Source organism: Pelmatolapia mariae, linkage group LG7, assembly GCF_036321145.2.
Source record: "Pelmatolapia mariae isolate MD_Pm_ZW linkage group LG7, Pm_UMD_F_2, whole genome shotgun sequence".
Taxonomy (NCBI): Eukaryota; Metazoa; Chordata; class Actinopteri; order Cichliformes; family Cichlidae; genus Pelmatolapia; species Pelmatolapia mariae.
The window spans coordinates 32858428-32883982 of NC_086233.1; the positions used below are offsets into that span (position 1 = coordinate 32858428).

The window sequence follows — 25555 nt, forward strand, 5'->3', positions numbered from 1 at the left end:
TGGATAGGATTGGTTGATGTGAATGAGGTTACTTGATACTGTTTATGTAATGCAATGTAATACTGAGATTACAGGGTTAAAGTCTCAGAGAAACTGATCGCAAAGTGTGTATTGCAGGATTTCTTAGCAGTATTCTTACAGTCTATTACTGAACATTTCATTTTTGTATTAATGCATATGGAGGTGTGATGCATACGCACATGTAACATGTTCACTTTTGCCAGATTGACATCATACAATCAAACTGGGGTTTTTTTTCAGTGTAAAGCAAGACTACATGCTGCAGTGGCAATAAAGATCTACAAATAAACAGCTACCTAGAAAAAAAAAACTAGCATTCTGCAGGGTTTCAAGGCTTCACAAGTATTCAAGGGCAGTTCTCTTTCAATGTTTCCCACTAGCACTTATGTGTTAACCTTTGTGTCCAACCTTTTTTTAACCCTCATATACCATTCCTATTGTGTGCCTTTGCATGGTTTGGGTTAATTTTCCCCATTTCCATATATTACCTCAAATTACGTGTCTATACAAAGATTTGCACTACAGAATATATTTAGATCCTATAAATACCCTGTTGGTTAACTCACTAAATGGTACCAGCCTAACCATCTCTTATTAAGTTGCTTATAAAAAAAAATTGTGATGAAGTTGAGCCTTTTCTGAGGAGCTTTTTCAACATATCTACCAACACAAACACACGCACACATATATATATAGAGAGAGAGATATAGATATGGTCTTTTGATCTCTATTTTAATCTCAGTTAGTTGTCAGTTTAATTTCAGTGCATAATAAAGGGATTCAAATGTGTTCTATTCAATTGGAGTTGCTTGTAGGTCTAAATGTAACATAGTGTACCGACTTTTACATAATTTCTTCTTTAGTTTTACTAATCACTCAAACCACTTAATTACAAGTCACACTTTAATTACATATTCATACAGCACTTTATTCTATAAACGTTAAGAAACTGATGCACCTCTGTGGACTGTGGAATGAAGCTGGAGACTCACATAGGCACAGAGAGAACATGCATGTGCAAGGCCCCAGCCAGGATTTTAACCAGAAATCCTGCAGCTCTGTACTGCTCTATTGCAGAGTTTGTGTCTGTGTCAAGGCACCCTTTGCCCTCTGTTCCTTACATGCACCATATATGATCACTCCTTTGTTGTTTTACCATTTCACTGTTGTGAGGTTCCTCAGTGATCCTTCAAAGACCAACAAGCGGTGGGCACACAGACAATTCTTGACAGTGTCAAGGTCCACTTAACCTCTGTCACCACTGTGGCATAAAACATGCACACAGACACGATGCATAGTGTCAGTTTCAAGAGTCCCTAAAACCACAATTTTCCTTGATTTAACTCACACTACTGATGGATCTAAAATTCATCCCTGGCTTCCCCTAGTCTGCATGCCAAATATCCTTGGGCAAGATACTAACCCCAAATTGCTCCATCGGAGTATGAATGTGTGTGTGAATGTTAGTTAGAAAGCACTAAGAAAAAATGTGCTGGTGTGAATGAGTGAATGCGCAAGTTGTGTGAAGTGCTTTGTGCTCAGAAGAGTAGAAAAGCGCTATATAAGAACCAGGCCATTTACCAATACGGATCAAGTTTGACCTGGAACAGTCTCAGCTTATACAATAGAGGCTGTACAAAACTATAATATTTTTAAACATTTTCATAATTGTGTATTTTGTGTCACTATAAGTAATCAACTTTTAGACTAAAAGAAATCACACTTTGGGCTATCAAATGTCAAAAATGGGCCAAAATCAACCAAAAAAGCATGTAAGGTTTAAATTCAACAGCCAGTATTTCTCAAACTTGCCTCATCTATCTCATTTTCCTACTCTGGCTATTTTTTTTTCTGAATTCAGTGTTTGATCAGTGATATTGCTGAGAATGATTTTAAATAATCAACTCGTATGGTTACCTGCAGTCTCTACCTTAAATCAATTCAATCTACTTTTATTCATAAAGCACCACTTTCACCACACATGCTGAAACTTTACAGTGAACAGAAAAGACCAGGACCCAGAAAAGCTGCCAACTTCCTTGGATTCTGATCTGGACAGAGGTGAAGTAGGAAACTCTCCTGTTGTTTCATCTCTAGAAATCCTCTGGGGTTAACAAAAAAGCAGGACCCTCTGACTAATTATCAGGAGACGGCTCTAAAGATAGCACCCATTAGTGAAAATAAAATAAGTGGTTTGCAGATATGCAGAGGTAACATTATTGCTGGACAAAATATGCAGACTCTGGAGCAACATTTACTGCCAATCAATCAATATTATTGATATTATTTCAATGCCAAGCAGCATTCTGCAAGCATTACAAATACATGACTCCACAATAAAAGGTCAAGACAGCAAATGATTCTCAGCTCTCAGAATATGAGGTTATTACAATTTCAGCTAATAAAACCATCATTTCGTTGTTACTTAGTTTAGAAATGTGAGCTTGAAACTACAGCCCAACATTGGTTAAGTGAGTCACGGAACACATGAAAACATCTGAACTCTGAGAAGTGAAATGTAGAAGCTTGTAGAAGTTTGAGGTCTACTTCTATACAAACAGTAAACATGACATTTTGACCATGTATTAGCAGAAAACTTCACAGTAAAACACTGGAAAGACAAAAACAATGGTTTTAAAACAGCATGCTTTCTCTTACAGTACTCAAACGCACGTCTTGAAGCTCATAAAAGAGCTGGGCTTAGAAGTCTACCCACAGTTCAATAGGGGTAGAAAGGTGCACCACATGGGTGGGCCAACTTCCAAAGTTCGCACCTATAAGACCAGCATTCCTACTCTGTCCCCTGTGGTGCTAATGGACTTCACCCAGATCCTGTGGAAGGTGAGACTTGCACAGTAATATTCTATTGTTAGTACTTTGCCCAGTCAGAGTAGAAGGATCTGGAAATACTACAGTTCCAATCTACGATGTTTGGTTTGATTCATTTCTTGTATACCAAACATATATTTAAAGAATTAATTTTATTATCTGATTAAAATTTAAAAGTTTCAAATCAATATGGTAATGATACTTTGTTTTCTGTTTTTGGATTTATAGGACAAAAGTGCGTTTATCACAAAGCAAAGTACCAGAAAATTTTGAGTCCAAGATAAATGGTTAGAGTACCAGTAGGAAGAATATACTGTGGGGAAAATTGCACTGGCAAAATCATTTTTGGCAGCCTTGAGCTATTCTTCTGTTATTATCTCTATCAATGGGATACTTTTGGTTCACAGTGGTAAACCATCATGTGTGGGTGTGATGTGGTGATTTTCCTCTGCATTCAGATTGACAGACTGTGCGCAACAGTATGCGTCCAGGATCCCTCAAAGACTCCAAATGCTGAAGAACTAGACAGCATGACGCTGCACACGTACATTGAGAAACACGCTTGGACTGCAGGTCAGTTTAAAGAGTGCCTTTAACCTTCTCATTGCCTCAATCTTTCTCAAGCAAACATGTCGAGCTCCTCTGGTGAGACTCCAGAGATTCAAGTTTGAGTTCCTCATATCTCATCTTCAAAAAGTAGAAAACAAGATTAGGAAAGAAAATAGTTTCCACTGCAGATAAATGTCCCAATAAAATATCTGCAAGAATTTGCTCACAATGATGCATGCAAGTATAATGGTGGCATGGAACCGTGCTTAAATCCTCTGGGAATCTCCCCTGTCAGAAAATCTGGCATGCATTTGTCAAGATATTGCATTGTGGATGCTGCATAGATTATTAATGATTAAATTCTTTATGCCAAATCAAATGACTCACTGCATCGGCAGATTCATTGAGAGAAAACTAAAAAAGGCATCTACATTTGACAGGATAATTACAGAAGTGATAATTACCATCCTCTCAGGTAGCTCTTTCATGTGGCAGAGAAAGCTGCATTTTCTTTATATTTGACAGTGTACTCTGTGTTGGTTAGCTTATTACAATGTTATACTGTCATTGTAGGAAAATGTGTATTATTATCGCATGTGTGAAGTCTACAGTATGTATTATTCCATGACAGAACTAAAAGAGGAAATCGGGCTGTGTAGCAGATCTGTCTTTGGAATTGAGCCATCCCAGATGTCTTTCCTATTCTTCCTGATGTATGCTACAGCTGCTGGAGGGCTACTAAAGCTGCTGGAGAGCACTCCAGGTTGTGCTCAAGAGTTCAAGATAAAGGTACATACCTATTATCATTCCCCACACTCAATATTGTTGGCACAAGTGCTTTTTCAAAACTTCAGGCCACACTGACCTTTTTATTTATTTATTTTCTATTAAACTTAGCACCTCCCATTCTATGTCCCAAAAATCCCACTGCCTCCCTTTGTCCTCGAAATATTGATTCGCATTTAAAGCCGCAGTCTTGTATTGGATTTTTCCACTTTTTAGTCCTCTGGAAGCATAAAACTTGTGTGATCCATTTTTGTGCTATTGCTTCAGAAACTTCTCTCCCTCCCAACAATGGTCATGTGTAAAAATGGGCTGAGAGCCAAAAAAGGGGCATACAAACTAATCGACAAAAGAAGGCCTTTGGCTAAATGGTGCAAAGTGCTGGATTTTTAAACCTATGTTTTAGCACGCTTCCTGCACTTGTTATCATCTGGAGCTGTTTTCTTTTAATTGCATCCTCGCTATGGCCTGGAATGAGCAGCGCAGCATCACTGAACACGACACGGCACCAAATGTGAACTGAAAAAAGCGTTTCAACTTAACAGAAACTTATTCCTGTGGTATTTTATGTTTTTTCCTTCCTCTCGACCTCGGCATTTATTTGTGTGCATGTATTATTATGGCTTATTTGTTGTTGTTTTTTTCTCTACTTAAGCAGCTGTGAACATTTGCTCATATTTTGTTTTACATTGGTGCAAAAAACCCCAAAACAAAACAAAAACCTACTTGAAGTCAGTTTTCCGGCTTATGAAGACTAACCAGGAAACTTTTCCAAGAAATACACTTGACAGCAATGCAAATTGAAATGTATAGAAAAATGGATCATTTGCAGGGGTCAAGCATTTTGTTAATTAATAATAATTGTTTTTAAGCACACCTTGAAATCTAATATCTGCCTCTCCACAGGGAGGCACCCAACAGCTTTCAGAGTGTCTGGCAGACCGTGTTGGATGGAAGAATGTCCGGCTGGGTTGTGCTGTGACAGCCATATGGCAGGTAGGGTACAGTAACGGCTCACTCAGGGATTGATGAGGCGCGACACAGAGATAACAGCTTCCTCAGTAGGGAAACAGGCTGTCTCATGTGAAGGCCCTGTCTGTTCTGCTTGAATGTCTCCTTTATCCACAGCTGAGAGACTAAGAGGGCTCCATGTAAATGCAGTGCTTCTCATCAATATATTTTCTTGTTTGAAAAAAAACCCCCAAAAAAACACAACCCACCCATAGCTACAGCCATCAACTTTGACACAAAATCTGGGCAGACATAAATATTCTACAAATATTTACTTTGAACAAAAACAAAAATAAAAGAAACACTTCACGTCTCTGAACCACAACTCATAGTCCCCTTCAGGTTGGATGACTATTTATGCCTTTCCACACTCCGGGCTGTTTGTTCTCATTTTCACGCCCTACGCTCCCTCAACCTTTCTCAGTTATCACGCCTCTCATTAGTACCCGGTTATCTGCCTGGCCCGGGAGTCAGACACTACTGCCTGTAAACTGCGTCACTAACCAAAATGTTCTGCATGCTCTGTTAGTTCAGTTAGTTCACTCTTTGGTGATTTTTACAGTTCAGTTGCTCGAGTTGTGTTTTATTTACATTACCCTAGAAAAGTCTTGAGCCACCTGTGAAGTAGTCAGACTCGAACGTCAAGGAAGGTGGTAGGGAAGCAGACTACGCAGACATATCAGCTTTCCAGAGGTGAGCAATTTATTTACAGTGAACTTAATTTAATGCGTAACTTAACAAAACTTCCCCCCAAAGTAACTCAATTAAGAAAACTCAACAGACCATGGATCTGGTAACACAGCTCACCTCTCCTCTCTCGTCTGAATCTGGTAGAGACTGGCTTTAAATAGGGCCATCAATTTCCCTTCAATTAGCCCAGCCAGTACCACTCACTTGAACTGAGGGATCTAAAACTCTACACAGATAATTAAAAAGACACAAAACCTCACACTTCTAATTGGCACATTTACACAGCTAAATAGCTGTATTAACAAAAAGAAAAAGATTCAACAAGTCCCTTTAAACCTTAACACAAACAAAAGGAAGCATTTCTATGGACAAAGAAACCCCTCCACTTCGTTCGACCTGCTGATGTCATGTGTGACATCATCAGGACTTTAAAATGAGGAAATGCTAGGCAGGCGTTTCCCCACACCTGACCCTCGTGAAGACTGAAAAGAAAGAGCATTGTAAGTATGAACAAGTTACTTAATCTGTAAAACAATAAAGTATAAAGAAACATGTAACTGAGTATTTGCCTTAATTTGCAGAATGTTTGATTTGCCGGCAACAGAACGCTTACACAAACAAACCCGGGATAGTGAGTGCAGTAATGTTACTTGACGAATAGCAAATCATAGCAAATAAATAGAAATAGAATAATGTGTATAATGTGCAAAACAAAAAAGGTCAACACATATGGGACAAATGGAGAGCATTGCAACTGCTCATCCACTTTGTCACACCACCCCTCATTTCTTTGGATTTTGCTTCCAAGAAGCCAGACTTTCTTGTCATTTTTCAAAGTGGTCTTGAACAATTGTTCTCCAGGCTTTGTGAAGGTCTTTCAAAGTTTTTGCTTTGAACATTGGTGGCTTTTTCACTCTTTTCCAGTCCAGTCCTTGTAATCATGAATTATTTAAGCACAGAAAGTGCACATAGCGCAAGTGATGAACCACCGTTATGTCTAAACATAACAGACAACTTAGCAAAGAACCAATCTTAAATTGTACCTTTAGGCACTCTGACACTAGCAGCCTGTCGCAAAAATACAATTTGTTCCCTTTTGTTTGTTGAAACTATGAAAAATGCCAAATGTAACACAGTTTGACAGACCTAAAATAGTATTTTTGCACCAACAAGTTTATTCCTAAAGACTTATTAGCTGACAAATCCTGGCATAATTTGCAGTGTTAGAAAACCTAGAAAACTGCAGGACAAGAGAAGAAGTGGAACTCTCTACAGCAGATGAACAGTATCTGAAACTCATGCCCTCTTAATAGATATAGGGAAACATTCCAGCAAAGACCTGACACAGGACCTGAGAGATGCATCTGGCCCTCCAGGTGTTCTATCTACTGTTCACTGAAGCCTCATCAGAAGTTCTCAATGGAGGCAGTGTCAAGAAGCCATTCATAAGGAACAGAAAAGCTGCTTTACACAAGGAATGGACTGAAAACATCACCATTTGAAAAACGTGATTGCCGATGGCGTCATTTTTCAGCATGAAAATAATCCCAAACACATTGCCAATGCAGTAAAAAACATATCTACTGTAAATAGAAAAACACAATGGGACACAATCAGGCATGGATTGGCCTCCCCAGAGCCTAGACTTCAACATAACTGAAGCAGTGTGGGATCATCTTTACTGAGAATGGAATAAAAGGTAACCAACATCCAAAGAACAGCTATGAATATTATTCAAGTTGCCTGGAGAGCTATTGCTGAACAGTACTTAAAGAAATAAGAAGAAAGCTCTTCTAAGAGAGCTCAGTCTATGTTGAAGAATAAAGGTGGTCATGGTTTTCAAGTTTTGTTAGATTTATATAAAGGTCATGTTTGCCTTATACTGTATTTGAAATCAGAAAGGGTTTTATTGCCAAATGTTGAGCAGGTTTACAACATTAGGAAATTGCTGCGGTACTTAGTGCAAAAACATACTGTCAGACAACGCTTAAATAAACATAAAAATAAAAATTAAAAGTGCTAAGTAGCCATTTATGTTTGCACATGTTTCGATAATGTTTCTGGAGAAATGACAGGTGGCTCAAGACCTTTGCACAGCACTGTACTTTGATGTTAAATACATGGTCCAGTGGGCTGCTGCAACAAACAAAGCAAGACAGAAAACCAGGAAAGGAACCTGCACTTTTATTTATCTTTTTATAAAGATCTTCACAGACATACAAAAATCTTAAATTATGTTGTCTTTCATTGCAAATTTACTTCTTACATGCAAACAATTTGAAAAGCTAGCTCAAGCAAGAGGTTTAAAGTAAAACAATCAAATGAAAAATATACTCAGTCCTGATAAATATTAATTACTTAGAAAATATCTAAAGGTAAAACTGTATCATTTATGAAGTAAAGGGTCACAAAAAGGCAATAGTGTGTACTAGCATAGACTGGGTGAAAGACGGGGCACACCCTTGACATTTTGCCAGCCTATCAAAGCACTAACACGTATTGACAGATAAACACATTCACACTGACATTCACAGCTATGGGCAATTGGGAGTTTTCACTTCACTTAAGATGAAGCAAAGCACAGAAAGGAAACGAATACAGGCATGAGAAGCTCAAAAAACTTCACACAGAGATGTCCCATTTGGTGAGGCTGCGATAACACTCAGGAACCTTTTGCCGACAGGCATATGGCCTTGCCAAAAACAAAACAAAACAAAAAAAGAAAAAGATATCAGAAAATAAAAACACGATAACAACTGCATGTGACAAAGGTTAAAATCTCACATTTAATTATAAAATTTTCAGCTGCAACTCTGGGAGTTATGCCTTCGTGAAGCATGCACACAAACGAATTAAGAGTACTACTAAGGACTAGGTAAAAATGCTCACTTCTTAATCAAAATGCCAAGCTTCAGCCTCCTTTGAAAGCATTTTTTAGTAACCTTACCCTATTTCCCAATGTTGCCATTGAACAGTCAAAAATTTCAAGTTGAATTGAGGTTCAATCAAACACATATTTGAAAAACTGCTATTTTAACTGAAGAATGTGAAAGAATTCTTCCATTTTTGGTTTTTATAGCTTCATGCCATTCCAAGTCTGTTTCTAAAAATGGTCAATCAGAACAAAGTATGCTGAATCAGAAAGGAAGCAGCTTGTTTTTTTCCCCATACAATTAAATGTTAATAAATAAATTAAAATAAAACTCACTGATTAAAAATACATGAGCACTGCTTTGCAATTGGAGGTCAACCTCTTTGCCTGGAGAGTTAGGCTCACCAGTGAAAGTCATTGTTATTTTTCTTTCTCACACAGTGCAGACGTTCTGTTCTTTCTAACGTTGGCTGAGAATGATTATTTTACACCTAAATGCAGTTGAAATCAAAGCACAGCCATTATCTCTAACTTATGTGTCTGGTGACTTTGTCAGACGCCATCTGAAGTTATAAAATCAGACCAGCTTTAATTTAAGGGATTGAACAAAAATATTGCTTTACCTGCTGAGAAATTAAAGCCATTTTTATATGCCGACACCGACTTTCAGTGATTCAAATGTAATTGGACAATTGACTCAAAAGCTGCTTCATGGAGAGGTATGGGCTATAACTTTGTTACTTCTTCATACATTAGGCAGGTAAAGAGGTCTAGAGATGATTCCAAGTGGGGCATTTGAAAACTGTTTCTGTGAACCAACAGCATGCGGTCAAAGGACCTCTCAATGTCACTGAAACAAGCCATTTTAACAAATCCATCAGGAAGATAGCAGGGACATTTTGATGGCTCCACGATAAAGAAAGACCTCTTTACAACATCCAAAGGAGAACACTCTGCAGGGGGTATGCGCATCATTATCCAAGCCTGTCATTAAGCAATAAGTAACTCAGAGTCATTTTGAATTTTTTATTAACAACATGTAAAGCGCGACATGGCTACAGGCTCCTGCATATATAAGCTACTGAGACCCTTTTTTTTGCGGTAGCCTTCTAATCATCTGATCTGGGTCTTATATTTTAAGGAAAAAGACAACCACACATTTAAGGTTTCAACTCCTAAACTTTGGAGTACCCCATCAGATTTACAGAATCAGTGGTTTCTTTTACAAGCTGCTGAAAACTCTTTTTAATAGCTTGTCTTATCCTTAATCATTATTCCATTATTTTTGGCTATAATTGACATCTAATTTCACCTATGCTTGTGAAAGTATGTAGGAATAAATGGAAGACCGTATGTTTGATATGACATGATATGTTTATCCAAACTGTGAAGTACTTTGTAACTCTGTGCTTTAAACAGTGCCACAAATAAAAGGTTGTTGTTGGTTTCTTAGGGATTAAGAGGGTAACTAACAACCAGGTGCTGCTAATCAAAAGCATTTGATTAACTGATAATCAGTATGTGTGACCACCTCTATAAAAGCTTTGTGTTAACACAATACCACAATTTTCCAAGTTGTGAACATCCAGCAAATTAAGGTCACTGCCACTTACAGAAACAGCAAAAAAACAAAATAGTGAAAAAAACCAACTCAAAAAACAAAGAGCTACATCTCAGATCTTCAGATGTAAATGTCTGCATAAATTCCTACTTCTGATAGTTTGACACTGCCTCTTCTACCTCCATAAACCACCGTTTAAAAGTTGTTTTAAGTTTGTAGCAGTTAGAGAACTGTCAATCAAAACTGAGACTGGTGAGTTAAACTATAGCATGTGATTAACATAATTTTTATGCTCAAAGCATTCAGTTATCCCCTCTGCCATTATCGATGTAGTCATCATGATGCAGGGAATGGCCAATACCATTAGACTATGAGGATAGAGCTAACTACTCAAAGCAACTTTGCAATGATGGGCTGTGAGCCCACCCTCTAAAAGTAGAAATAGACCAAAAACATGACAGAAGAATTACCACAACCCCCTTACCACAGGATTTTCTTTTAATGTGCTGTAATGTAATGTACATGCTTTTATATACTGTGTTTCTAGTCTCACTGACCACTCTGTGTAATCCAGACTTTTCTTCATTTAAAAAGATCTCTAAAAGCACATTAGTGGAATACTTAATGAACACAGACAAGTAAATATGATTTATCATTTAACAACTCTCCTCAAGAACTCATTCTCCAAGGACTACGGTTCACTTAATGTAACAAATATATACAACACATATACAACAAGATGATTATATAATATGGCGTAATGGAAAGCAAAAACCCAGAATTTAACTGTGGTGGGGGAAAAAAGGTAATTCAACAGAACAAAGGGACAAACAACTGAGGGCAAGTAACTTCAGTTTGTGTATACTGTACTGGAAATAAATTATATCCAAAATCGATCAAAGAAGTAACCTAAAACAGCTCTACCATATCAAACAAAATGAAATTTAGTTGCAAGTCTGTGCGACTTGCTTTTAAAATAAAACTGTATTTCTGTTTGTGTTTAAACAGGATGCTGAGTGGGCCAGGGTGATGACTGCTACAGACACCTTCTTGTGCAGAGCTGTGATTGTCACCTGCCCCCCTCATTTGGCAGGTCAGTGTGCGTCTCCCACCTCTGTCAACTTGCTAAATGAAATTCTCAGTGATGCAGAAGGCAAATATCCTTCTCTCTCATCTGTCTGTCAAATGTGGCAAACTGTGCATCCATGCAGATAAATCTATGATTTTCCTAAATCTTCTTCAGCTCTAGAGTGTGGCAGCCACGTTGGCTGAAGTACACTCGGGTCTCCAGCTCATGGACTGCCTGGATTAGATTCTGAACCACAGCAAATGTTAAAGCCAAAACTTTAACTGGAGTCTAACATGACTTACAACCGTTAGCTGTGGGAAGTTGAAAGTGGCAAAGATGCCATTATCAACCTTTCTAAATTCAGGTTACCAAAGCAGGGAATGCTATACATATTTTGGACTGTTTGTGAGAAACCATAAGTTTTAACTGAACCAAAATTGAAAGGAAAGCCATGCTATAAAATTATTTTTACAGACAGGTGATTTGTTTACTCGTGGCTGTCTGACAATATATGGGGATTTTTCTCAACCCTTGATTTATTTTCCTCATATGGAAATAGAGATACCTGCACCCCAGCATCTAATCAGCTATAGTGGAAAATTGTGTTGATGTTGATTGGGATTTGGATTTGATTTCTTCCTTCCAGCTGGTGTTTGTCATGTGTAGGACACACACCAAGGGTGGAGTTGATGCAGGTTGAAGTTGTGACTGGAAGCACACTTGGTTTTGCCAGGTTTGGAAAGGGCTGAAGCTAAATCCGAAGTGCAGGCTTATACTGAGTCTGTTCCTATTTGTACTAAGCTGGCAAAAGATCTGTCACTCAAAGCCTCATAGTCAGAGCCATGGACCAAAGCCAGGATCCTTAATGAGACAGGTCTGAGAGCAATGTTGAATTATGCAGCATGGATTGCTCTGGCTCGTATGCCACAGTGCCACACTTTGGCCCTAAATCAGTGTGGGGAGGTTGACAGGGACTCTTGAAAGCCAAAGTCAACCCAGTGATTGAGACCTCACCTCTCCCAAAAGAAGTTGGGTGTAAATTTAACAAAGGTTTGCAGCTTAAAGTCCTCTTTGTGACATGTTTCAGTTTGAATTTTCTGGGAACTGGGTAAACCTGGGCAGCTTTGTGATTTGTGGGTGTGAGAAAGAACAAGACAGGCGGGATTGACGATAAAGACGAAATGATACCAAGTCTCTCTTCAACGGCTGAAGTCTAAAATTATATTTGCTGTATCCACTGCACCTCAATTCTGTCTCTTTTACAGATTTTTGGTGCTGACATTTCAAATGAATTGTAAAGTCACTTGCTTTCAAGTCCAGTAATGGGCAGCTGGTTACAAAATGTGAACCCCCCCCCCCCCAAACTTTCCGAGTCTACAGGATGCCTGGCATCAAGATGTGCCACTATTTTCACACACACCAGGATTTGTTTTCTAATACATCATCTTAGACCTGTTCCTGGCTCCTGTATTTACCTCCCTGTTCATCCATCCATCTTTTGTAATGAGTCCGGTCAGGTTTTTTTTTCCTTTTTGATACCCCTTCTTTCACTCATGTTCATGATTTATGAACTGTTTTGTCACACTGCATATTGAGATTGCTATGCATGAAAATGATGAATGTGGAATTAGGATCTGTTGCCATGTGTTGACTTTTGAAATGTGGACACGTAAAATATTTGGATGTTTTTCTTGGTAAATAGTTTATAGTAAATAGTTTATAGGTTAGTATGTTTATAGAGTCTGAGACTAGATAAGATTAAGATAAAAATCTTGAAAAGCATTTTCAAATTTCTGTTTGTTTGTTTGTTTGTTTTTTAATATAATGCAATTAAGCATACCATCCAATATTCAGCAACAGTTACAGAGAGCTTTGCAGCTGCTAAATTAGCATTTAGTTTCACACCGTATTACTGTTTCTCATTTCAGGAAGCTCTTAGTAGAACATGCTGTGAGTGCACACGTTTGTGTGGGCTTGTCTGTGTGTATTTATTTTGAAAGCAGTGAAGCTAAAGTTCTCAAAGACTGCAAACTCACAGTACCTGAGTATAGTGGGATGCATGTCTCGTGCAGGAGGAGCTGCTCTAATTAGAAGAGGCTTGGGCAATGGTGAGGAAATGTGCCATTCAGGTCTGGTTTACACTAGTAGAAAAATGGGTAAACAGTGCATTAGCAATGATTTTGACAACTTACACTGCATGAGTCAGGATTCTAGGTCAGTATCTGCTGTGCTGTGAATGAAACTAATGGAGCCTAATTTAGGGATTAAACATGAAGTGGGAGCTAAAGTGATTGTGAAGATAATTAACGCACTGTGATTTTTATCTTGCTGAGTTTAAACTCAGTGGAAATAAATTTCACTCTCTCTTTATATTTTACATCTCTCCTGATGAGTAATATATGCAAGTGTTGAAGAACAGACAATCATAGCTATAATTTCACAAACCTTCATTGACCAATGGATAATTGCTATGGAAAATTTGGTCTCCTGGAAAGATAAACCATGGTCGATATGATCTTTTGTCACTGGAGATTGATCGTTACTGGATTTTTTATTTATTTATTTATTTTTTTAAGGTCAGTAGGGATGTTAGTATTTGACAGATAAAAATGATGATATAAAAAAAAGAGTCTGAAATGACCATTTAACAAACTACATTTTGGGGGGGTTACACCTGATCAATAAAAAGCTGTGGTTAGTCCTTTGCATCCAAACAAATAGAAATTGTCACTGAGGTTTTAATGCACTTTGTGTGTGCAGTGTAGCTTGATTGTTTTTAACTGATACAGTATAATCAAATAGGTTTTTTTTTTAAATGAAACCACCTCATCTCAAACATGCCATTCTTCATTTCTGAGCATTTTCAGCTGCCATGCCTTTATTGTGGTGGTAAAATATTCAGTGCTGCAATAAATAATAGATAAAACTTGTCTGTATGGGCACTGCATAGTATGCATTTTAAAAGTATGATGGGATAACATCAGCAAACAACACTATACTGTAGTTGCCCTGAACAGCCCTGTAGTAATAGTGGTGCAGTCAAACAGTAATACTAAATATCAAGTAGTTGTTGCCCAGATAAGAGATTACTGCATAAAAGTATGTCTTAATTAGCTTCTCATTTCTATTCAGAAACTGTAAGGCATGGTTTCCTGGCACTACAGTTAGTAGTCAAGATTACAGTCAGGTATTCAGAAGCAATTAAAAGTCATTCAATATTAAAGCATAGTTAAATTAATTAGTAAACAAATTGCTTTGGACTCAGAGGTCATTCTCCTCAAGTCCACTTTTGCTTAGACCAACAGCAAAACTCGAACAGTGGTGTAGGTATGGATGGGGGAGGGTGTATATGTCGACTACTGAGCCTTCAATTTCAATAAGTGTCAAGGGGATGCATATGTAATTCAATAAAGGGTCTGTGCTGTAACATAGCCATAGATACAGAACCTCCATCTTTAACATTTTGTTTAAGTGGTTGATGAAGAGTGCTGCCCATCTCTAATGGCCTTACAGATTTATGATCGTAGCGACTGCTATTTCTTTGGTATTCATTTGTCATTATTACCTGTATCTTTTAAATTAGCTCTGGGTATGGATACCTCCCCATGATTATGGCCAGAACTGTGTTTTTTTTCCTCCTTTGTTTCAATCAAACAGCTGACACATTAATTTATTTTTCTATTTTCAGATGCAATTATCTTAGCCAGTTACCTGGCAAGAAGTTGTATGTGTCACTATTTTTTTTTTCATTTTTCTCCACAGCAGGTTGTTGAGGCTTACGCTGTGGACTGCTCCGTTGTTTTTGTGAGGATGGAAATGATTATCTTTTACAGCTTACAAAAAGACAGCCAGGAACTAAACTTGAGTCGGGTTTTTTTTCATACTTTTTAAAGGATTTTTTTTTAACCACTCCTCATAAATTGCCATTCAGAAGCTGCATCTCTGAATCATCACGCCTTTGATGTTATGTCTTGATTTGAGTGGCTTTTCAAGTTTCACTTTCCTCATCCTTCTAACAGTCAAAGACACTGAAAGTGCCGGTACCGTATGCTGTGCTAAAAGTTCAGAGTGAAAAAGTAATGGAAATTTTGAGGCCTTACTTGCCGAAGGCAACCGCAGATGTGACTTGCAGGTCACATCCAGAAGAAATTGAGAAAGTGTGGTTACTGTTGTCCAGGAGTGCATTCACAAAAATTAAGTCAGAGAGGATCAAATGCCAGAATTTTTTTAAAAGGAAGGACATGAAATGAAGACAGACAGAATGATGATGAAAAATTGAAAGGAAACCACTCAGAGGGGAAGCAGTGTCCTCAGATGTCAGAGTATTAAGGGTCAGGAACAAACATTTGTGCATATAGCTTGGAAGCTATGAGATGCTCTTGAACTTGGCACTGTTTTGCATAGATGACAGTGTAATGCAAAAAAAAAAAAAAAAAAAGTCTGATGAGCTGTCAAATTAGTGCTTCAGAGGACGGTAGATGAGGATGGTGTCAGCATACTAGAGGGAACATTCAATTTTTCTCCATGTCTGGTCCAAATGTAAATCTTCTGACCTTCAACTGCAACTTTCACTTGTCAAACTAAAGAAGGGGTTCTTTCACCCAAATAGTTTAGGATACTAATTAGCATCATGGCTAAGGTTCTTATCATTCTAATGAGTTGAATATTATTTAGATCACTGAATAGATGTAACACATGTCGAATTTTAAAAGTTCCATGCAGTCAAATAGAAATGATAATGTGAGGACAATGACTATCCGATCAAAACTAAAAATACTGTCAGCCCCTGAGTGTTGGACCCAGTAAGGAACCAAGAGACCATCATTGCCTTAATTCCAATTTATTTAGTACTACTAAAAATGTGAATATGCTACATTTTGCCACAAACATCATCACTTCTATTAAGGTTTAATTAAAAAAAAATGTATTACTTTCTCAGTTGCTAGGCTGTGCAATTTAAAGGGCTACCATCCCAACAGTGTAAAATTAAATGCTCTAGAGTCAAGGATATTTTGTTATTGTCAAAGTGGCTTTTTCACTTCTATATCAGACAGGGAAAATCATCAGTATTTATCCTGTGTATATACTGAAATCTGTGCTCTCAAAGCTTTATGATTTAACCCACCTTTTCAGAAGATGCCAAAAACAAGGGGACCTCCACAGTAAAAAGAACAGAAATTATCGGATACCTTAAAAAGACAAGACAACAGTGTTATTTTTCTTTCTGCTGCAAATAGCTGATGGCTGTCTCAAATAGGCAAATTTGCTCGCACTCGCTCATGTTTATGTAAGTGCATAAATTGCCATTGCATTGTTGCCATTTTATACTTTTACCTATGTCGCCTTGATTTGACTGTGATTTTGAGTTGCGGTAGCAAAGTTCCACAAAAGTGTCACAACAGATTAGCATATTTATGAGCGGATGATAGTGTTTTCACTGCACTTTTGTGTTCAAAAGCGTGAGATGCCAGTGTATGTTGTATTTACTTATCTGCAATTCAACAGCTGTCTGACAGAAATGTGGTAAAAGACATCCCTTGCCATCAACTTAGCATGCATGGTGTCAAAAATAGTATTATGGATAGATACCACTTGACAGGTCTTATGTCATGTGTACAGTGCCGTCAATTGAATGTCTAGGTGCCCATGTCAAATTAGTTTTGAGCCACTTATCATGTCACTGTTTTTCAATTATACTGCTTCAAGCTCATAAATTTTGTTCTGCATTGAGGGCATTATTTTGAGGTTGCTGACAGGCCCTTGACGGTTTCAAAATGATGTTTCACATCTTCCAGTGGTTCATTCGTTAAAAGCCTGGCTTCTAGCCAGATGTTGGTACACTTGCCAGGACAAGCACAGAAACAGCTTGCCTTCTCTTTATGTGTGACATATGCTAACTCTAACAGTACTGATGAAGTTACTTGACTGCCTTCACATCAGTGAGATTGAGCTTTAACAGATGTAAGCACTGTGATTAGTACTCTGAAGCCAAGCAGCAGGGAGAGTTGCAGCAGGTCATGGCGATTTATTTAGAAGGTCATTAATGCTAGTCAGTGATTAAAGATAAAGCCTGATCAATAGAAGGATTAGCTCCTGAGTTCTGTCTTAACTTTTGTTCCTTTACTCTGTGTTTCAAAAGAAAAAAAAACAAAAAAAGTAGACTAGTCCTATGTGTTATAGTATGGTTTATAGTAAAGCGCATGAAGTAAGATCAGTGAAGGTGATGCACTAGAGGTAGAGCAGGTTGTCTACTAATCAGAAGGTTGGTGGTTCAATCCCCAGCTCCTCTAGTCTGCATGGCAAAATGTCCCAGGCTGAGATGCTGAACCCCGAGCTGCACATGATGCAGTGTGAGTGTGTGAATATCAAGTTAAAAGCATTAGGACATAGAAAAAAAGCACCTCTATGAATGTGTGAGTGAATAAGGCTTGGAATAAAAATACTTTAAGTGCTAAAATAGATATGAAAAGCACTCTGTTTATTTAAGTACTAGTCCAGATTAAGATTCATGGCTTACCTTTATTTTCCCACCAGCAAAGATCAACTACCAACCAGCCCTGCCCAGCCAGAGAGAATTCCTTACTCAGAACATGCCTGTGGGTCATATGATAAAATTCATTATTACCTACAAAACGGTAAGTAAAAAAAAGACAAGAACACACAGAAGCAATGTTTATATGATTAAGGTTATGACGATCTAATCAAGAAGCATTTGTTTTAAATGATAACCCTTTTCCCTTCAAATCTGTTGAGCCAAAGTTACATACAATCATAGTTACCACATTTAAGACTGATTGGCTATGGTCGATAATGAAGTTGGTTGTAGATGAAAAAGGTTTTATGTGAATATATATATATATATATATATATGATAATTTGATAATCGTGTGGCTTCATTCTTGAATTATCGTGTGCACAGGATTTTCAGAAACCTTGTTGTTGAGGTTGAGGTCACTAGGGTGAGATTTAGTAGATGTACCAATTTCAAAATCCTTTATAACTTAGGAACGAGGCAACAAAGTTCATAAAGTTGGGTGTCCACGCTACACCCCCCTCCTCCTCAGTGGGGTGTCAACAGTACTCAGCCTTTAATGGCGGGGGGATAAAAAAGTAAGGTAAAAATACTTTGCTGATAGATTTATAAATTTCAAATAAATGTTAGAATCCACAAGGGGGTTCCTTATAAGTCTGCACTTTGCTTGATTAAGAAAATACCATATGTTACAGTGACATGTGGGGAAATTAACAGCTGATTTTAATTGCAGACAAAAATATCAGACAAAAAAAATATATCAATAACAAAACAAATTGCAGTTTCCGGTGTAGAAAAATTGTTTAAAAATATTTATTTGGTAAGCAGGAGTCTTTATCAGACAGCAAATAACTAACTTGACACATTTATACATCAATCTGACAACAATCTGTACAAAAAGCTTTGAGCACATGAAATTTGATTTGTGTAATCTAATCCATTTTGCACTTCCACTACAACACAACAGTTAATTAGCAAAATGCTTTTGTGCCTTGTTAAGTAACTGAAATTGTCAGCTGTACAGAACATAAAAGAATTTGTGCTCATGCAAACATTTATTTGATCAGTGTCTTGGCAAGGTGCACTAAGATTCCAATAAACACACGGAAAAACTGCTCACTGATAGACAATATGGTTTAATTTTTAGTCTGCTCCTGTGCATCTGCAGAAATTCTATAGTCTCAGATGTATGGAGACCTTACTTTTATCAATTACGATTATGAGTTGTAGCCCAGGAGCCATGGGTCATATGTCTGAAATATACATGTTTAAAAAGGTTAAATATAATAGATGTAAAGCATATACATTTCCCTGACAGGCTGAAGGAAATAAGAGTATATGTGAATGGAAGGGAAACAAATCATCACGAGAAACAAAGTTCATTCTTTGTAGCTCTTGAAAAGAGCACCATTATTTCTTTGTGCACAGTATTATCACGGCTGGTGGGTCAAGACATAGACACCAAAGGATGCCTTGTGCCTAATTTGGCTGCCAGCTGCATCTGACTATTCATGTATAAAAGTACAAAAAAGAACATTCCCGTGGTGTAGGTGCACCCATTTGCTTTATCAGATGTTTTAACACTACCGTTGTGTGGTCTTACATGTGTATGTACAACTACTTTCATCCTGCACTAATGTCAACGTGAAAACGCTCTTTAACAACTTGGTGAGTGACAAAACTATCTCATTTTCCCTTCAAAATACCTCTGTTGTTGACCTTAATGGTCGTTTTTAGTATTTTGAACATCTAAATCCGTGGTGCTAGTGTTCCATTTCATTTCTGCACATCATTTTAGCCAATTTCTGGTTACATCTGGTTTGCTTTATTTATTTATTTATTTTTTGGGAGTAGTAATTAAACATTTTTTGCAGTTTTTATAGGGAAAAACAAAAACCGAACAGCTGAATTTCCACTCACCTGTGCTACTCTGGGATTTGGAAATCAAACCTGATTGGTATTCACCTAGTCTTTTTCAACATATACCTTACAGACCTTAGCCCTTGTGATTAATTGTGTCAATATACTGACATAGGTGAGGATGCACACTGATCTAAAGCAACATTGGAAAAAAAATGTTACTAAGCAAATACAGTGATTCCCAGTCTTCTCACTGAGGCCAAGGCCTCTTGAGGTGTATTTTCTAGACCTGAGAAAAGCTGTTCATGCTTGAAAACACACAAATGTCATTGAGTGGTAGCAGTTCTGCATGAAGGAATGGGCCAAATACCTCAATAGCTTTGTGAGAGGCTTATCCATTTTAAAGAACATACAGTGAAGGTTATATATATATATATGTATATATATATATATATATATATATATATATATATATATATATATATATATATATATATATATATATATATACACACACACACACACACACACACACATATTTTTTTTTTTAGGGGTGCAACAACACTCGTATCGATATTGAACCGTTCGATACAGTGCTTTCGGTTCGGTACGCATGTATCGAACAATACAAAATGTTTTATTTATTTTATCAACTTTTCTTCTGACGATGCTGTCTGTGTTGAGCGCTCAGTGGATCTGCGTTCGACTACTCCACCTAGGCTGCACTGTCGAGTGCAGATCCACTGAGCGCAGTGCAAGCTAGCAAGACAGAAGCTAAGCTCATTGCAACATGGCAACTGCCTCAACGCTACCCAAAACTGAACCTCCCCCACCCTCATTCAGATCTGGCGTTTGGAACTTTCTTGGTTTTCATGTGAAGTATGACTCTGAAGGTAAGCGCGTCATGGACAAAAGTAAAACAGTATGTCGGATGTGCCACGCAATGCTCAATTGGTGGGAACTAGTGCGTTAGCGCAGTTAGCTTGTTAACGTGTTGACGCCGTCCAGCCCCACGCACGGGGCGATCCGCGGTAACCAAAGACAAAGAGGAGTCCAAAGACAAAGAGGAGTTGAAAAGGGTGCAGAGAGAGTTGAGGGGACTGATAAGGAATGGGAAGGATAGCTACAGGCAGAAGATGGAGAACCAGCTTCAGCAAAATAACGTTGGTGAAGTCTGAAGAGGCCTCAGAACCATCTCAGGCCACAAACATCAGAACTCTCTGCCTGGGAGGGATGTGAGGTGGGCAAATGAACTGAATCATTTCTTCAACAGATTTGATTCAGCCATGAGGCAGTCTCCAACATCGGCTGCAGACTCACCCACCCCCACTGCTGCTGTTCCACCTCTGACACCTCAGACACTTCACACCTTCTCTATTCACCCTGCTCACTCCTCCCCACCCCCAACAACAGCATCCAATACACAATCAACACAAGGCTCCAGCCTGTCTCTCTCAACCACCCAGGTTAGGAGGGAACTGAGGAGGATTAATGGCAAGAAGGCAGCGGGCCCAGATGGCATCAGCTCGAGGGTCGTCAGGTCCTGCGCGGACCAACTGTGTGGGGTGATCGAGCACCTCTTCAACCTGAGCCTGAGGCTGGGAAGAGTCCCACAGCTCTGGAAAACCTCCTGTGTCATACCAGTGCCAAAGACTTCACGCCCCAAGGACCTCAACAGCTACAGGCCGGTGGCTCTGACATCCCACCTGATGAAGACCCTGGAGCGGTTGGTCCTGGCTCAGCTTCGGCGCCTTGTGAGCTCATCACTGGACCCACTTCAGTTTGCCTACCAGCCTGGCATTGGAGCGGATGATGCCGTCATTCACCTCCTACATCGCTCCCTCGCTCACCTGGAGACCGCTGGGAGCACTGTGAGAATCATGTTCTTTGATTTCTCCAGTGCCTTCAACACTATTCTTCCCTCGGTTCTGAAGGACAAGCTGGAGAACTCTGGAGTGGACCATCACCTCACTACCTGGATTTTGGACTACCTCACCAACCGACCACAGTATGTGAGGACTCAGGGCTGTGTGTCGGACAGGGTCGTCTGCAGTACGGGGGCCCCACAGGGAACGGTTCTGGCTCCGTTCCTCTTCACCATCTACACTGCAGACTTTTCCCACAACTCCACCCAATGCTTCCTGCAGAAGTTCTCTGATGACTCTGCAATAGTCGGCCTCATCACTGATGGGGACGACAAGGAGTACAGAGGACTGACTCAAGACTTTGTGGACTGGTGCCAGCTGAACTACCTCCAGATCAATGCCAGTAAAACCAAGGAGCTGGTGGTAGACTTCCACAGGCACAAAAATCCTCCACTGCAACCACTGAACATCCAAGGTATGGACATTGAGACTGTGGACAGCTACAGGTACCTTGGTGTTCATCTGAACAGCAAACTGGACTGGACTCATAACTCAGACGCCCTCTACAGGAAAGGGCAGAGCAGACTGTACCTGCTGCGGAGACTCAGGTCGTTTGGAGTGGAGGGCCCACTCCTGAAGACCTTCTATGACTCTGTGGTGGCCTCAGCCATCTTTTATGGTGTGGTCTGCTGGGGCGGCAGCATCTCTGCCGGGGACAGGAAGAGACTGAACAGGCTGATCCGAAGGGCCAGCTCTGTTCTAGGATGCCCTCTGGACCCAGTGGAGGTGGTGAGTGACAGGAGAATGGTGGCTAAGCTGTCATCCCTGTTGGACAACATCTCCCACCCCATGCATGAGACTGTGACAGCACTGAGCAGCTCCTTCAGTGGGAGACTGCGGCACCCACGGTGTGGGACGGAGAGATTTCGCAGGTCTTTCCTCCCCACTGCTGTCAGACTCCACAACAAAGACTTTAACTGATCAAACACACACATCCACAAATATGCAATAACACTAATGTGCAATAATCTTTTCTGGCATCGTTGTATTTTTACTCAGTTGTATATAGCATTTGTATTCTATTTTTATCTTATTGTATATTTTATTCTATTTTATTCTACTGTATATAGTATTCTATTTTATTCTATTCTGTACAGTTGTGTACTGTATTTATTCTTATTTTATTTTATTCTAATTTTTGCTTCATAACTTTTGCACTGTCCACTTCCTGCTGTGACAAAACAAATTTCCCACGTGTGGGACTAATAAAGGTTATCTTATCTTATCTTATCTTAACGGAGATTTGCTGTGTTATGGCGTTAATGTCATTTTAACGAGATTAAAGCTGACAGCACTTGTGGGAACACAACGAATATGACTGCACATTTACGCCGACATCATCCTAGTGCAAAGACAAGTGGAAGCAGACAAAAACAACAAGCACGCATGCTACAAACTTTACCCGAGTCATTTAGACAGCCGTTAGCACATGATTCTCCTTATGGGGACCTGATATGTTTAATATGCTGCTGAGAATATACCCCAGAAGAAGCGTATAGTATAGCTTTTATTTTGGAAAGAGCCATTTCTCTGTAATAAACTCTCTTTTCCAAAGATGAGGGATTTCTCGATCAGATAGATTTATTTTTTTTTATTATTTTGTTGTTTCAGCAACATTAAATTTAAAAACTGTACTTTTGAGTTAAAATATATATTTATAATTTTAATAAATGACAAATTGAAAAGGCATGAACATTTTTTTGTATCGAAAAAATATCGAACCGTGACACCAAAGTATTGAACCGAACCGAACCGTGAATTTTGTGTATCGTTGCACCCCTAATATATATATATATATATATATAAACTTATCCTTCTTTTAATTTTTTCCTATTTCTATTCACTTTCTTGCATAATATTCACAAGATAAATACCGAAATGTGCAGAAATGTTCTTTTAGCTTTTTTTTTTTTTTCTTCTTCAAATGTCAGGTGAGCGACGACCAGTCAGTCGTCCCCACTGAAGGGAAAAGAAGAATACATTTAAAGATGGGCACCATCTTCTTATTCCCTGACTCCCTACTGGAGACATTTTAGGGGGGAGTGATTCAAAAAACCCAACCCACAGAGGAAATCACAGAGACAATTTGATAACAGATGGCAGCAGACTTCTCCCTATGAAAACACTCAGCTGATCGAGCAGTTCACTGAAATGCTCTTGCCAGATCACAAGTCCAAGGATTTAGCATTTTCAGCATAAACAGATGACTGCCTATTGTTACCTTGCATTATCATGGAATACAGTCTTTAAATCAGAAGAATGTTCCCTGCAGGATCTAAATCTTATAAAAAGTATTTCAATCTTTTCAGGAGTGAATGTAGTCTCAGTCTCAAAAAAACAACAAAACACAAACAAACAAGAACTGTAGCATGAATCATAACCTTGTTATATAGAAATAGCCTGTGTGCATCCAATCTCAGAAGTGGATTAGTGTCAGAAATGACGTTACTTGCGATAAAATGTATACGGACCAAAACAAGGTTCAACAAGTAACTATGTTCACAATTAAGTGCGCTATAGCAGACGTAATAAAATAAGCACTTCACCAAAAAAAACAGTGTAGTGCTAGCTACACTACATTGCCAGAAGTATTTACTCACTCATCCAAATCACTGAAGTCAAGTGGTCTAATCACTTCCATGGCCCCAGCTGTATAAAATCAAGCATCAAGCAGACTGCTCAGGAACTCTGTGAATTCTAGCATGGCACCATGATAGGATGCCACATGTGCAACAAGTCCAGCTGTGAAATTTCCTCAGTACTAAATATTCCAGTCAATTGTTATTTAATAACAAAGTGGAAATGTTTGGGAATGACAGCAACCAAGGCACGAAGTACAGTAGGAGGTAGGGCTGGGCCATATCATACCGTTCACGGTAATACCGGTATAATGTTGGGCAACGATAAGATAATGAAATATCGCGATAGAATATGGGTAAAACGCACGTGCGCAGTGCCTTCATTTGCATACGCACATGCCGAAAAAAGCATGACGGCGACGGAGAATGAGGACAGTGAAAGCGGATCGTTGAATGAAACAGATGAACCAGAATTGGTTTGTAAAAATGCTGCAACTTCAGTGGTGTGGAACTGGTTTAGCTTTCGTCCGTCAGATACACAACAAAGCACTATTTTTGGTAGAGCATGCTAGCGGGCCGTCGTTATTACCGTGTTTTTTGGAAAATACGGCACACTTAAAATCAATCCTTTGATTTTTCTGAAAATTGACAGTGCCCCTTATAATCCCGTGTGCCTTATGTATGAATTCTGGTTGTGTTTACTGACCTCGAAACGATTTTATGTGGTACACGGCGCTTGAAAATCTGTCAAATGTTTCAGTACGACTTTGCTAAGCTACGAACCCGCACCGTTTGATGGATTGTCGGAGCATTACGGCTACCGTAGGCAGGAGTCTCGCGGAGTGATACGTACTGTACTTCGACATAATATTACTGTATTGTGCGTGTATAACCTCTTTTTAAGTTTTGTGGATATTATACATGGTTATGCTGAGGATATGTCGGCCAATTTCCACTGGAAATGCCTTTTGGTTAAACTGTCAGCAAGGAATTTGCATTTCCACTGTTAAATTTTTACATAACTTTAATGCACATAAAAAACAGCGGCTTGTTTAAGTGAAAATACATTGATTTTTTTTTTTTTGCACTAATAAAGTTGTGGAGTTGTAAAGTATTTTGTCTAGTGTCAATTATATCGTCAGTTATATTGTTATCGCAAATTTTCAAATGTATATCGTGATAAATATTTTTGGTCATATCGCCCTGCTCTAGTAGGAGGCCATGTAAAATCACAAAGTGGGATAAGCGGATGCTGAGGTTAAAAGTGTGCAAAG

The 25555-nt window shown here is 38.8% G+C and overlaps 2 protein-coding genes across 2 annotated transcripts in view; one reads left to right on the top strand and one right to left on the bottom strand.

Annotated features, from left to right (window-relative positions):
- The window catches only part of LOC134632187 (coxsackievirus and adenovirus receptor homolog), a 73862-nt gene that overhangs the window by 27015 nt on the left and 21292 nt on the right, over positions 1–25555 (bottom strand). The window contains exons 3-4 of the mRNA XM_063480842.1: positions 17903–17979; positions 16511–16574 (exon numbers count right to left, since the gene is read on the bottom strand). The gene's annotated coding sequence lies outside the window, so the exon portion shown is untranslated. The remainder of the gene's footprint in view (positions 1–16510; positions 16575–17902; positions 17980–25555) is intronic.
- The window catches only part of si:ch211-127i16.2 (probable flavin-containing monoamine oxidase A), a 44601-nt gene that overhangs the window by 883 nt on the left and 18163 nt on the right, over positions 1–25555 (top strand). The window contains exons 3-8 of the mRNA XM_063480841.1: positions 2682–2862; positions 3309–3423; positions 4031–4188; positions 5089–5178; positions 11325–11409; positions 17920–18020. Of these exons, the coding sequence (XP_063336911.1) occupies positions 2682–2862; positions 3309–3423; positions 4031–4188; positions 5089–5178; positions 11325–11409; positions 17920–18020 (730 nt within the window). The remainder of the gene's footprint in view (positions 1–2681; positions 2863–3308; positions 3424–4030; positions 4189–5088; positions 5179–11324; positions 11410–17919; positions 18021–25555) is intronic.